The 15,094-nt window shown below is 34.6% G+C and overlaps 1 protein-coding gene across 1 annotated transcript in view; it reads right to left on the bottom strand.

Annotated features, from left to right (window-relative positions):
- Positions 1 to 818: 818 nt before the first annotated feature.
- TMPRSS12 (transmembrane serine protease 12) overlaps positions 819 to 15,094 on the bottom strand; it is a 144,700-nt gene continuing 130,424 nt past the window's right edge. The window contains exons 4-5 of the mRNA XM_004453693.2: positions 3,268 to 3,410; positions 819 to 1,070 (exon numbers count right to left, since the gene is read on the bottom strand). Of these exons, the coding sequence (XP_004453750.1) occupies positions 819 to 1,070; positions 3,268 to 3,410 (395 nt within the window). The remainder of the gene's footprint in view (positions 1,071 to 3,267; positions 3,411 to 15,094) is intronic.

The raw sequence follows: 15,094 nt of genomic DNA on the forward strand, positions 1-15,094 counted from the left end.
AAGCTAAAAAATTAGCATGGGACTGGATAGCATAGTAAAACCTCATGTGAAATAATGAATATGAGTAATATTGCATATGTAAGACTTTTTCTTTGAAACTGAACAAATTTTATATATGTTATAAGAGGTTACTATCAGGCAAAAAAGAGCCACATTATTCTAAGTGAAAGAAACCAGAAAAAAATATACAAACTTTTAGCATGGCCTCAAGACAAAAAGTTTAGAAAGTAGTGTTATGAAGCTGAAAAAAGTCACAATATATACTTCTACATAAAAATGAACTATTTGGGGGTATCTGTGACCCAGTCCTTTTCTCTTGCTGTAGAAATTAAGTACTGATGATATTAAATAAATTGCTTTAACTAGAATTTAAGTAGTAAGCAAATGTTCATTTCTTCTAATATCCTTTGAGAATTAATAGATCATAATTCAAAAGAATAATTATACATACAAATGTTTTTTAGTATAATAAAATCTAGCTGAAACTGTTGATTAATTTAACAAAAGAATATATTTCACTTTATTTAAAAACTTTATTATTTGGCCTTATACACATAAAATCTATATTTAACTGAATATTTTATACAAATCCTAGGAAAGTACCCAAATACAAAATTATGATTAAAGGAAAATATTCAATATAGATACATCAAGGAAGTATGTGATTCAGTGTCAAATATACAATCACATATCTAGTATGTCACAGTCTTATTCCCAAAATTGACAATTAATTGCTAAAAGAATAAATTATTTTCATTATGTATAACATGGAAAGGGACACAATGCAAAATAAAGTAACTAAAGTCTTTAGAATTTCTTTACATAGTTGTTAGGAAGACAACAGAACCTAAGGCTATAAGGATCTGTCCAAGTAGAATATTTATATTATATGTGCTTTCATCACTTGCTTTGTCGAAGTGCTCTGTCAGCCACTTTTCAAAGTAGGCTGGCCCACTATAGACACCAGGAAAATCTTTTCGGCCACAGCCATGCCCATAACTGGTAATTCCCATTAGAAAATATCGTTTGTCTTCTGGTAAGTAGCACATTAATGGTCCACCACTATCACCCTATCAAAAAAGTCCCCAAATAGTGTTAGTTACTTCTAGTATTCTTTAACCAACAGTAAAATTGGAATAAACTAATTACATTAAATAGACATTTGCATAAATACACATTTTCATTATACCTCTAAATTATAAAGATCCATGGATTTTGAGTTTAATTTTCCAACTCAAACAGAAGTTTTTCCTGGTACTTGGAGGAACCACATACCTGATGGATAAACTTCCCATCTGCATTGTTTTGAACTGGAATACCATCAGTCAAAATGTTTGGATATTTAAATACAGTTACTAAGAAGAAATTTATTTTAGGAAGCATGTAAAATATAAAATATTGGCTACTGGAATATTTCTATTGCTAATATTGCATGTGAAAGGCTTAACTTTTAAGATGTATGAAGGATTCTTCTGGGGTTGTGTGCATGTGTGTGTAGTTTGCTAACTAGAGTCAAGGAGTATACTGGAATGTTAAAAGAGACGGCATCTTTCTAAATGTTAACACTGGCTACTTGTAGGATAAGTATAAATAAGTTAAGCCTCTCAGTAGCATTATAAATAATAAGTTGATATCATAGTTCATATAAGACTGTTAATATACTGAAACACCACCACTAAGGGCCAAAACAAAAGGGACACCGAGATAACTGATTCAGTGCTTAAAGGTTATAGACTATGTTTCTACAGTGTTTTCAATCCCTACACAAAGCAAGCATTGAATAATTATTTTTTGATAAGACGTTCCTTTCCACATAGGAATGCAATTCAGTTAGGTTGGCTTTTATTTATTTATATTTAACTATTTTACTAAGCAAGATTTTAAGGAAAAGGCCACAAGAACAATAAACTCTAAACTGCAGAAATGTTAAGTAATAAAGGTCAGAGCATGGTGTACTGCTTGGGACTGATGGTTGGGTAGATTTGAACAGAGTCGAGAAAAGAGGGAGAAAGATTAAAACGAAACAAAAAATAAATTGGAATTCATAAACATTAGAAACTTTTGTGTATCAAACATTACCATCAAGAAAGTGAAAGGACTACCAACAGAATGGGAGAATATATTTGCAAGTCTGTAACTGATAAAGGAACTTGTATCCTGAATAAAGAAAGAACACTTATGACTAAATAATAATAAAGATAACCTAATTTTTAAAACGGGCAAAGGATCTGAATAGATATTTCTCCAAAAATAAATTATCAATAAGTACAGGAAAAGATGCTTACAACATTAGTCATTAGGGAAACATAACTGAAAACTGCAATGAGATATTTTACACACAGTAGGATGGTTATAATAAAGACAGTTAAACAAATGAACAAAAGACAGATAACCCAAACTGATAAGGATGTGGAGAAATTGGTATCCCCTTACATTGCTGGTGGGCATGTAAAATGGTATAGCAACTTTGAAAAAACAGTTTGGCAGTTCTTTAAAATGTTAAACATAAAGTTACCATATGACTCAGCAATTTAATACCTAGGTCGAATTTCCAAGAAATATGAAAACCTAACTCCACACAAAATGTTTATAGCAGTATTATTCATAATAGCTCCAAAGTGGAAACAACCTAATGTCCAGGTGATGAATGGGTAAATAAAATGTGGTATAGCTATACAATGATATATTATTTGGAAAAAACAAAACAAAACTGATTCATGCCCTAACATGCAGGAACTTTGAAAACATGCTAAGTGAAACAAGGTCACAAAAGAGACATGGTTAATGATTTCATTCCTATGAAATGTCTAGAATCGGCAAATCTATTGTAGAGATTAGTGGCTGCCTATGGCTGGCGATGGGTAAGAAGAGAATGGAGAGTGACTGCTAATGGATTTCTTTTTAGAGGTGACAAAAATGTTCTAAAATTAGATAGTGGTGATGGTTGCACAAATCTTTGAATATGCTAAACATTAATTTTACACTTTTAGTAGGTGACTACTGTAGTATGTGAATTATATCCCAGTAAAGCTGTTAAAAAATAAGATTGATTCATAGCAAATTTTGTGTAAGGTTAATCCTGACTATAGAAATCACAGAATCAGAAAGGCAAGAGGATTTAGATTGTTGGAATGGTTTAAAAGGAAGAGACAGAATTTAGCATATTTAGACCTCATAATTAAGACTTCATCAGGAAAGTCATCAAAAGCCTTGCTCAGTTTCCTTTCTGGTCTTAGAAAATATTTAAGTGAAATTATTCAGTCTTACCCTGCAAGAGTCAAAAACTCCATCTTCATCACCTGCACAAAATGAAGTGTTAGGAATTGCTCCCCCATAACTCTTCTCAGAATTACAAATGTTTCGAGAAATGTAATGCACTTCTGCTTCCTGTAAATTAGCTGTAACATTACCTATTAACAAAAAATACCAAAAATGATTTTAGTGAGCAGTTATTTTGACAGTGATTTAAACTAAAATATTGGTGCTTAATAGATTTAATTTACAAAGAGCCTGATTCAACATTAAATAAAATTGTATATGTATATATACATGTCTAGGATGATTCTAAAAGAATGGTTTTCAATATTGATACTAATAATATATTTTTAAATTAAAAAAATGTTAATGATACCAGCAATGAACATTATAAAAAGGAAATAAAACAGTTCCATTTACAGTAGCAACTAAAAGATAAAATATCTAGGAATAAGTTTAACCAAGGATGTAAAGGACTTCTTTGCAAAACTATAAACCATTATTTTAAAAATAAATGGAAATATGTAATGTGCTTATGAATTGGAAGACTGAATATTAAGATATGTTTAATGCCTAACTTTATACATTATAACACAATCCCAATAAAAATTCCAACAGCCTTCATCACAGAAATTGAAAAGTTAATCATCAAATGCTTACGGAAGGGCATGGGATACCAAATAGCCAAAACCATGATGAAAAGGAAGAACAAAGTTGAAGGACTCACACTTTCCGATTTCAAAACTTATTATAAAGCTACATTAATCAAAACAGTGTGGTTTTGGCACAAGGACAGGCATAGACCAATGGAATGGAACTGAGAGCGTAGAAATATATCAATGGTCATTTGATTTTTTAATTAGAATAGTTGTAGGTTTATAGAAATATCAAGTAGGAAGTACAGAGTCCCCATATATCCCCAAAAGTTTCCCTACTATTAACATTTTGCATTACTGTAGTACCTTGCTTAAAACTCATAACAGATGCAACTGGAAAAGGACCTTGAATAAAAAGGGGAAATGGTAAAGACAAATGAGTTTATATGGCTAAAAGAATTCAAAAGTGAGTCGGGAGGTCATCAGAGAGGTAACGCTTATGCACGTCTCAGTAGGATCTCATAGACTGCCAAAGTAGATACTACCCCAAATAGTAGGGCTCCTGAGGGCTCTGGAGACACCCAGGTCCTATTGTCATGGCAGACAGCTCCAGAGTTTGGTACCTTGCCAGTGGGCCCTACTTTGGAGTTTGTGCTCCCTAGTATGACAGAGTTGGACTCAGTTGTGATTTCTCTACACATGCCTCTTCTGTCCCTTTTATTGAACCTATAGCTGGCACTGGAGTTTGTAGGTTTATGTCCAAGAGACTTGAATCTCTGGGCTGTCCATGTGCCAGCTGGGCCCTGAGCCTCAGCAGAGTTGCAACACCTATTCTCCTGTTCATTGGACACCCAGGAAAACTAACAAGGAGATGAGGATGGGCAACCACAGAACTGAGAGTGTCTACAACTGCAAGCAAGAGAGTCCCATCCATCAGTCATATGGGATCGAAGCCCCCTCTCAATTAGAGGTGGAGCGAGCATCAACATCCCAGAACCCTCAGGATTGGGGAATAAAATATGGACTAAAGAGACCTACTGGTATTCTGCTATAGACTTACTGTGATTCTAGCAATGGAAGAAATTATATCATTAATGTGGAGACAGTGACCACTGGAGGCGCTAAAGGCAGGGAGAGGGAAAAAGAGGTGTTACATAGGGGCATTTTCAGGACTTGGAATTGTCCTGAATGACATTGCAATGACAGAAATAGGACATTATATATATCCTGCCATAACCTACAGAATGGAGTGGGAGAGAGTATAAACTACAATGTAAACTATAATCCATGCTGTGTGGCAATGCTCCAAAATGTGTTAATCAATTGCAAGGAATGTACCACACTAAAAAAAATACATTTATTAGTAAAGGATCATAAAAAATTCATAACAGAATGTTATGTTACTAACTTTAGTGCACTAGTTACACTGTGTAATTCTGTGTGTTAACCTATTTATAAACCAAAATTTCCCTTTTCTTTTTGAATACACAATTCAGTGGTATTGATTATGTATGCAAAGTTGTTCCTCCATCCCCATCATCCATTTCCAAAACTTGTCCATCACCAAAAATCAGAAACTCAAAACCATTTAAACATTGGCTCCCCATTCTTCTCCTCCACTTGGCCCTTGGTAACCTATATTCTAGTTTCTATGAATTTGCTTAATCTAATTAATTCATATCAGTGAAATCATGCAATATTTGTCCCATTGTGTGACTTATTTAACACGATGTCTTACAGGTTTATCATAATACATGCATTGGAACTTCACTTTTTCTTTTACAGCTGAAGAATATTCTTTGTATATACCACATTTTGTTTATTCAGTTCATCAGTTAATGGAGACTTGGGTGCTTCCACCTTTTAGCAATTGTGAATAATGCTGCTATGAACACTGGTGTGCAAATGTCTATTTGAGTCCCTGCTTTTAATTCTTTTAGATATATACCTAGAATTGGGATTGCCAGGCCATATGGTAATTCTGTGCTATACTTTTTGAGAAATTGCCATACTGTTTTCCACAGCGGCTACACCATTTTACATTCCTACTACATATGTATAAATGTTCCTATTTCTCCACATCCTCCAGCACTTCATTTCCTTTTTAATAGTAGTCATTCTAGTGGATACAAGTGGTTATACTGAATTTTGGCTAATTATGGATGACTAATAATGTTGGGGCATATTTTCATGTGCTTTTTTGGACATTTGCATATCTTTCTTTGAGAAATGTTTTTTCTCATTTTTTAATTTGGTTGTATGTCTTTTTGTTGCGTTGTAGAAGTTCTTTATAAACTCTGCATATTAAACCCTTATTAGATATATGGTCTCCAAATATTTTCTCCCATTCCGTAGGTGGCCTATTCACTTTCTTGATAAAGTGCTTTGATGCATAAAAGTTTTTTATATAGTCCCATTTATGTTTTCTCTTTTATTGCTTGTGCATTTGGTATAAGTCTAGGAAACCATTGCCTAACACAAAGTCCCGAAGCTGTTCCTGTTTTCTAGTTTTTTGGTTTTGTTTTGTTTTGTTTTTTAGGAGGTACCTGGAAAGCAGGTGCTGAACTGCTGAGCTACATGTGAAATTTTAGTTCTTATCTGTAGGTCTTTAATACATTTTGAATTATATACAAAATTAATGATTAATTTGTTTATTCTAATTACAAAGGGGTCCACCTTCAATCTTTTTCATTTCACCATCTAGTTCTCTCAGCACCTTTTATTGATGAGACTATTCTTTCCCCACTGAGTGGATTTAGCACTTTGTCAAAGTTCAGTTGACCAAAGGTGTAAGGGTTTACTGCTGAACTCTCAATTCAATTCCATTTGTCCATATGTCTGTCCCTGTTCCAGTACCATGCTGTTTTGATTATTTTAGGTTTGTAATAAGTTTTAAAATCAGGAAGTATATGTCTTCCATCTTTGTTCTTTTTCAAGATGGTTTTCTGGCAATTTGAACTGCTTGCCCTTTTACATGAATTTGATGATTGGTTTGTCCATTTCTGTGAAAAAGTCTGTTGGAATTTTTATTGGAATGGCTTTGAATATATATATTGCTTTGGGTAGAATTGACATGTTAACATATTTAGTCTTCCAATCCATGAACACAGAATATTCTTCCATTTATTTAGGTCGTCTTTAACTTCTTTCAGAAATGTTTGCATGCTTTCCATGTACATGTCCCTTAAATCCTTGTTTAAATTTGTTCCTAAGACATTTGATACTTTCAGTTGCGAGTGTAAGTGGAATTTTTCTTGATTTCCTCTTCTGATTGTTCATTACTAATGTATAGAAACACCATATTGATCTGTGCATGTTGATCTTGTACTCTTGTCACTTTATTGAATTCATTTAATAGCTCTAGAAGTTTTGTTGTGGATCTTTCATATATAGGATCATGTCATCTGGAAATAGGGAGAGTTTTACATCTTCCTTTCCTATTTAGATGCCTTTTTCTTGCCTAATCACTCTGCTAGAATTTCCAGTATGAAAATGAGTAACAGTGGTGACAGTGGGCTTCTGTTGGAGGGAAAGGTTTCCGAATTTCACAACTGAGTATCCTATTAGTTGTAGGTTTTTCATATATGCCCTTTATAGGTTAAGGATATTCTTTTTATTCCTAGTTTTCTGAGTGTTTTTATCAGGAAGTGTCCTGAATTTTGTCAGATGCCTTTTCTGCATCAATTAAAATGATTGTTATGTTTTCTTTTGTTCATTAATATGTATTAATTTTATGTTGAACTAAACTTGCATAACTGGGATAAATCCCACTTGATTATGGTGTATAATTCTTCTAATGTGCTGTAGAGTTTGGTTTGCTAGTATTTTATTGAGGAATTTTGCATCTATATTCATGAGGAGTATTGGTCTATAAATTTATGGCTGTATTAGTCAAAGAGGTGCTGATGCAAAATACCAGAAACCAGTTGGTTTTTATAAAGGGTGTTGATTTGGGGTAGAAGCTTACAGTTACCAGGCCATAAAGCACAAGTTACCACCCTCCCCAAAGTCTTTTGGCACATGTTGGAGCAAGATGGCTGCCAATGCCTGCAAGGGTTCAGGCTTCCTCGGTTCCTCTCTTCCCAGGGCTGGCTTCTCTCTCTGCTCAGTTGCTTTTTTCTCTCCACAAGGCCAGCTGTAGATTATCAGGTGTATGGCTTGTCTCTCCAGGGCTTTGCTTTTTCTGCTTCTCTGTGTGTTTACTTCTCAGGCTCCAGGTCAAGAACTCCCTACTCTATGCTTTGTCATGTCTTTTCTCCGTGAGTCCCCACCCACCAAGGGGGTGAGGATGTAATATCCTACTGACATGGCCCAATCAAAGCCTTAATCATTATTTAATCAAGTAAAAGTGAAACCTTTGAATCCAATATAATCTAATAGGCTGGGAGGGACAGACCAGTTTACAAATATAATCCAATATCTGTTTTGAAATTCATAAATATTATCAAACTGCTACTATGGCCAATTTATTTTTGACAGGAGAGTCAACTTCACTAATGGGGGTAGAACAGTCTCTTCAACAAATGGTGCTGGGAAAACTGAAGATCCACATACAGAAAATGAAAGTGGACCTCTACCTTACACCCTCACACCATATACAAAACTAAATTCGAAATGGATCAGTTAGGGGTAGGGTGGGTTGTGGGGTATATGGGAACCTCTTTTATTTTGTAATGTAACTTTTTCTGTGACCTATGTATCTTCAAAAAATTATAATAAAAAATAAAAGCTATACTTAAAATAGAAAAATAAATGGATCAATGACATAAGCTCTAAATCTATGAAATTCTTAAAAGAAAATAAAGGGAAATATCTTCAGCACCTTGTATTAGGCAACTTATATTTTATCCTGGAAGCATGAGCAACAAACTCTGACATGAGTTATTTAGTAGTGTGTTTTGACCTGTCCAAGTACAGGGTTTTAAAATTTTGATCTTTTTATTATTTGCAGTTATACTGAGGTTTAGTTTCCATAACATAAAAATTCACAAATTATCAGTACATAGTTCAATTATTTCCAGTAAATTTACAGTGGTGCAACTAGCACCACAACCTACTTTTAGTATATTTGTTTTTTCCTTAAAGTTGTTCCATGCCCATTTTCAATTTCCACTTGAGCCCTAGATTCAGGAAATGATTCTTTTGCTCTCTGTCTTAAAGGTTTACCTTTTCTAGAAATTTAAATAAATGGATTCACACAATTTGTAGTCTTTTGTACCTGGCCTCCTTCACTTAGCATAATATTTTAGAGGTGGTATGTATCTGTAATTTGTTCCTTTTTTTATTTTTGAATAGTACTCTATTAAAGGAATACATTATATTTTGTATGTCTATTCAGTACTTGGTGAACATTTCAATTGTTTGCAGTTTGGGGTATTATGAATAATGCTGCTGTGAACATTCATATACAGGTGTTTGGACATGTTCTCATTTCTCTTTGCTAGATATTTATGAGTGGAATTGGGTCAAATGGCAACTTTTTAACATGGCAAGTACATGTTTTACTATTCAAAAAAGCAAACTGGTTTCAATATCTCCACAACTTTGTCAACATTTGGTTGGATTATATCCATTCTAGTAGCTGTGTAATGGTACCTCATGGCTTCAATGAACATCATTTCATGTACTATTGGTCATTTGAATACTGACTTTGGTGTGTGTATTCAAATATTTTGCCAGTTTTAAAAATTGTCTTACTGAGTTGTGAGTTCTTTATCAGATATATGATTTTTTTTCTCTTCCTCTGGGGCTTATCTTTTCACTTTCTTATTAGTGTCTTTTGAAGGAGTTTTTTGTTTTGTTTTTTTAAATTTTGAAGTCCAGTTTGTCAATTTTACTTTCATGCTTTTGGTGTTCTAAGAAATCATTGTCAAGGTTACCAAGATTTTCTTTTATGCTTTCTTCTAGAATTTGTATAGTTTTAGTTTTTATACTTAGGTCTGTGATCCATTTTGAGTTTATTATTGAATATGGGGCAAGGCAAGGCTCCGAGTTTATTTTTTGCATATGGATAGTGAATTGTCACAACACCTTTCATTGAAAAGACTATCCATTCTCCATTGAATTACCTTGGCACCTTTGTTAAAAATCAATTGACCATTAATATAAGTGAGGTTTTTGGTTTTTTATTTGTTTTTACTTTTTTAAATTCTCTATTGTGTTCCATTAATTTATATGGCTGTTCTTGCACCAAAACCATCTTTTAATGTGCAGTGCTAGTATTTTGTTGATTTTCCAAGTAAGGTGTATAATTTTTTTTTTTTTTTTTGTGGTATCTTTATCTGGCTTTGGTATTAGGTTGATATTGGCCTCAATGAAAGGGTTAGGGAGTATCACTTACTCTTCAGTTTTTTTGGAAGAGTTTTAGCAGGATTGGTGTTCATTCTTCTTGGAATGTTTGGTAACATTCATCAGTGAAGTCATGTGGTCCTGGATTTTGCTTTGTTGGGAGGTTTTTTATTTACTGATTCAATCTCTTGTTATTGTTCTGTGAGATCGTCTATTTACTTTTCAATCAGTGTAGACAGTTTCTAGGAAGTTATCTATTTCATCTAGGTTATCTAGTTTGTTGGCATACAGCTGTTCATAGTATCCTTATCATTCTTTTTCTGTGGCTTTGGAAGTATTGTCTCACTTTCATTTCTGATTTTAATCTCTACCCTCTTTTTCTCTGTACAGCTAAATATTTGTTAATTTTATTCATCTTTTCAAGATCAATACTCAGAGCCCGTTACCCTTTCATATAAATTTGATAACTGACTTTTCCTTTTCTGCAAAGTAGGTTGGGATTTGATTGATATTGCATTGAATCTGTAAATTGACCTCTGTTGATTTAAAAACAATTACTTTTTTCATTAGAGATGTTGCAGGTTTACAGACAAATCATGAAGAAAATAGAGTTCCTATATACCCCTTCTTATAGTTTTCCCTATTATTAACACTTTGCATTAGTGTAGTACCTTTGTTACAACTGACGAAACAGTATTATTATAATTATACTGTTAACTATAGTCCATAGTTTACATTAGGGTTCATTGTTTGTGTGTATAGTCCATGGGTTTTTTAAATTTTTTAATTCAAGTAACATATATATTAATACAACCTACAGGGAAGCGTACTTGGTCCATATGGAAGGTCCATGGTTCAAACCCCGGGCCTCCTTGACCGGTGTGGAGCTGGCCCATGCACAGCACTGATGCGTGCAAGGAGTGCCCTGCCATGCAGGGGTGTCCCCCACGTAGGGGAGCCCCACGCGCAAGGAGTGCACCCGTAAGGAGAGCTGCCCAGTGCCAAAGAAAGTGCAGCCTGCCCAAGTATGGCACCACACACATGGAGAGCTGAGCACAGCAAGATGACACAACAAAAAAAGAAACACAGATTCCCGGTGCTGCTGCTAAGGATAAAAGTGGTCACAGAAGAACACACAGCGAAAGGACACAGAGAGCAGACAACTGCTGGGGGCGGGGGGGGGGGGGTCGGGTAAGGGGAGAGAAATAAAGAAAAAATAAATCTTAAAAAACAAAAAACTTACACAAATTCTTTTTTTTTTTTTTAAAGATTTATTTATTTATTTTATTTATTCCCCACCCCCCCCCCCCACCCCGTTATCTGTTCTCTGTGTCTATTTGCTGCGTCTTGTTTCTTTGTCCACTTCTGTTGTCATCAGCAGCACGGGAAGTGTGGGTGGCGCCGTTCCTGGGCAGGCTGCACTTTCTTTGGCGCTGGGCAGCTCTCCTTACGGGTGCACTCCTTGGGCGTGGGGCTCCCCTACGCGGGGGACACCCCTGCGTGGGGCGGCACTCCTTGCGCACATCAGCACTGCACATGGGCCAGCTCCACACGGGTCAAGGAGGCCCGGGGTTTGAACCGCAGACCTCCCATGTGGCAGACGGACGCCCTAACCACTGGGCCAAGTCCGTTTCCCCTACAAATTCTCTTTTTAACAAATTTGAATGTTTAATTCAGTGTTAACTACATTCACAATATTTTACTACCATTCCCATCATCCACTACCGAAACTTTTTCATTACCCCCAACAAATTCTGTACCAATTAAGCACTAACCATTCCCTATTTCCACTCCATACTCTGGGAATATGTATTCTAGTTTTTGTTCTGTTTTAATTAGAAAAGTTTTGGGTTTACAGAAAAATCATGTAAAACCAAGGATTCACATTTACCTCCTATTATTAACAATTTAGTGTGGTATATTTGTTACAATTGATGAAAGCACATTTTATAATTGTTCTAATACCTAGGGTTCACTATTTCTGTAGTACAGTTCCATGGATGATCTTTAAAAAACTTTATTCTAATAACATATACATATGTATAAAATTTCCCTTCAACCACATTCAAATATATTATTCAGTGTTAATTACATTCACAATGTTGTCTACCATTACCACCATCCATACCAAAACCCATCATTTCAAACAGAAATGCTGTACAATTTAAGCATTAACTCCCTATTCCCTAGCCCTACCCTATCCCCTAATAACGTACATTCTAGAGTCTTGAGTTTGAGTTTGCTTAAATATTTCATATCAGTGAGCTCATATACTATATGTCCTTTTCTGTCTGGTTTATTTCACTCAACATGGTGTCTTCAAGGTTCATCCATGTTGTCATTTATCTGGACTTTATTGTTTTTTTACCCAGAACCTTGTACATGGGAAGCAGGTGATCAACCACTTGAGCTACATCCACTCCTCAAGACCTGTTTTTTATAGCTGAATAATGTTCCATTTTATGTATATACCACATTTTTCCATTCATTCCTTGATGGATACTTTGGTTGATTCCATCTTTTGGCAGTTGTGAATAATGCCATTATGAACATGAGCTCTGGTGTGCAAATATCTGTTCCAGTCCCTGCTTCCAATTCTTTTGGTTATAGTCCTAGAAGTGGGATTGTGGGTCATATGGTAATTCTGTACTTAATTGTTGGAGGAACTGTTAAACTCTTCCACAGCAGTTGCATCATTTTAAATTCTCACTAACAATGAATGAGTGTTCCTAATTCTACACATCCTTTCCAACATTTGTTATTTTCTATATTTGAAATAGTCATTCTAATGGGTGTGAAATCATGTCTCACTGTGGTTTTGATTTGCATGTCCCTAATGGCTAATGATATTGATCATCTTTTCACGTGCTTTTTGGCCATTTGTGTATTTTCTTGGGAGAAATGTCTATTCAGGTCTTTTGCCCATTTAAAAAAGTTGTTGTCTCCCTTCTTGAGTTGGAGTTCTGCATATACTCTGGATATTACACCCTTAGTGAATATGTGGTTTCCAAATAAATTCTCCTATTGTGTAGGTTAATGTTTTATTTTCATGATGAATTCTTTTCACAAAAGTATATTATTTTCATAAGGTCCCATTTATCTGCTTGTGCTTTGGATGTAAAGTCTAATAAACCCATTCCCTAACACAAGGTCTTGAAGATGCTTCCCTATGTTTTCTTCTAGGAGTTTCAAAATTCCAGCTTTTAAAAATATGTCTTTGCTTCATTTAGAGTTGATTTTTGTGTATTATGTGAGGTAGGGGCTCATACTTTTCCCAGAACAATTCATTGAAGACAGTATTCTTTCCAGTACAATGGTCTTTATACCTTTGTCAAAAATCATCTGGCCATTATATGGGTATTGATTTCTGAATGTTCAACTAGATTCCTTTGGTCTCTACATCTGTCCTTTTGCTAGTATCATGCCCTTTTGATCACTGTGGCTTTGTCTTAAGTCTTATGATAAAGTGAATCCTCCAACTCCATTCTTCTTTTCAAGATAGTTTTGGCTATTTAGGGCCCCTTATCCTTCCATGTAAATTTGATTATTTTCTTTTCCATTTCTGCAAAGAAGACTTGGAATTTGTATAGGGTTTACGTTGAATTTGTAAGTTGCTTTGGGTGGAATTCACATCTTAACAATATTTAGTCTTTCAACTCATGGCCACTAAATTTCCATCCATTTATTTAGGTCTGGTTTCTTTTAGCACTGTTTTGTAGCTTTCCAGGTAAGTTCTTTATATCCTTGGTTAGATTTATTCCCAGTTTTTTGACTCTTTTAGCTTTTATTGTAAATGGAATTTAAAAAATTGATTCCTTTTTCCAATTGTACTTTGTTAGTGTATAGAAACAATACTGATTTTGGGATGTTGATCTTGTACCCCACCACTTTGCTGAATTCATTTATTTGGTTTATTTAGGAGGTTTGTGTGGATTTTCAGTATATAGATTCATGTCATCTGCAAATAAAGAAAATGTTTTACATCCTCCTTTCCAACTTTTTAGTTCTTTTTCTTGCCTTATTGCTCTGGCAAGAACTTCCAGTGCAATGTTGAGTAACAGTGGTGACAGTAGACATTCTTGTTTCTGATAGTAAAGGGAAAGCTTTCAGTTTTTGAGTATGATGTTTGCTGTGGGTTTTTCATATATGCCTTTAAACATGCTGAGGAAGTTTCCTTCTATTCTTAATTTTCTAAGTGTTTTTATCATTAAGGTATGACTTTTCTGCATCAGTGGAGATGCTCATGTGGTTTTCCCTTCATTCTGTCAATGTGGTGTATTACATTAAGTCATTTTCTTATGTTGAACCCACCCTTGCAGAACTAGGATAATCTCCACTTGGTCATTTGTATATTTCTTTTAATTTGCTGTTGGATTAGTTTTGCTAGTACTTATTGAGAATTTTTGCATCTATATTCATAAAAGATACTGGTCTGTAATTTCCTCTTTTTGTGGTATCTTTAGTGTGCTTTTAGTATGAAGATGAAGTGGGATCACAGAATTGAATTAGGGAGTGTTCCCTCCTCTTCAATTTTTTGGGAACAGTTTGAGCAGGGTAAATGTGAATTCATCTTGGAGTGTTTTATTTTTTAGTCCCTTGTGAAGCCCTCTGGTCCTGGGCATTTTCTTTGTAGGCAGTTTATGTGTTCCTAGGGATTTGTTCATTTCATCTAGGTTATCTAATTTGTTGGTGTACAATTGTTCTTAGTTATCCTCCTACAGTCCTTTTTATTTCAGTAGGATTGGTATTAATGTCCCCCCTTTTAGTTTTGCTTTTCATCATTTGTGTCCTCTTTTATTTTTTTATTAATTATTCTAGCTAAATATTCATCAATTTTACTGATCTTTTCAAAGAACCAACTTTTGGTTTTGTTGATTCTCTTTTTATTCTATATTTTGTATATCTCTACTGTAATCTTTATTATTTCCATCTTTCTGCTCACTCTGGGTTTGCTT

Source organism: Dasypus novemcinctus, chromosome 12, assembly GCF_030445035.2.
Source record: "Dasypus novemcinctus isolate mDasNov1 chromosome 12, mDasNov1.1.hap2, whole genome shotgun sequence".
NCBI lineage: Eukaryota > Metazoa > Chordata > Mammalia > Cingulata > Dasypodidae > Dasypus > Dasypus novemcinctus.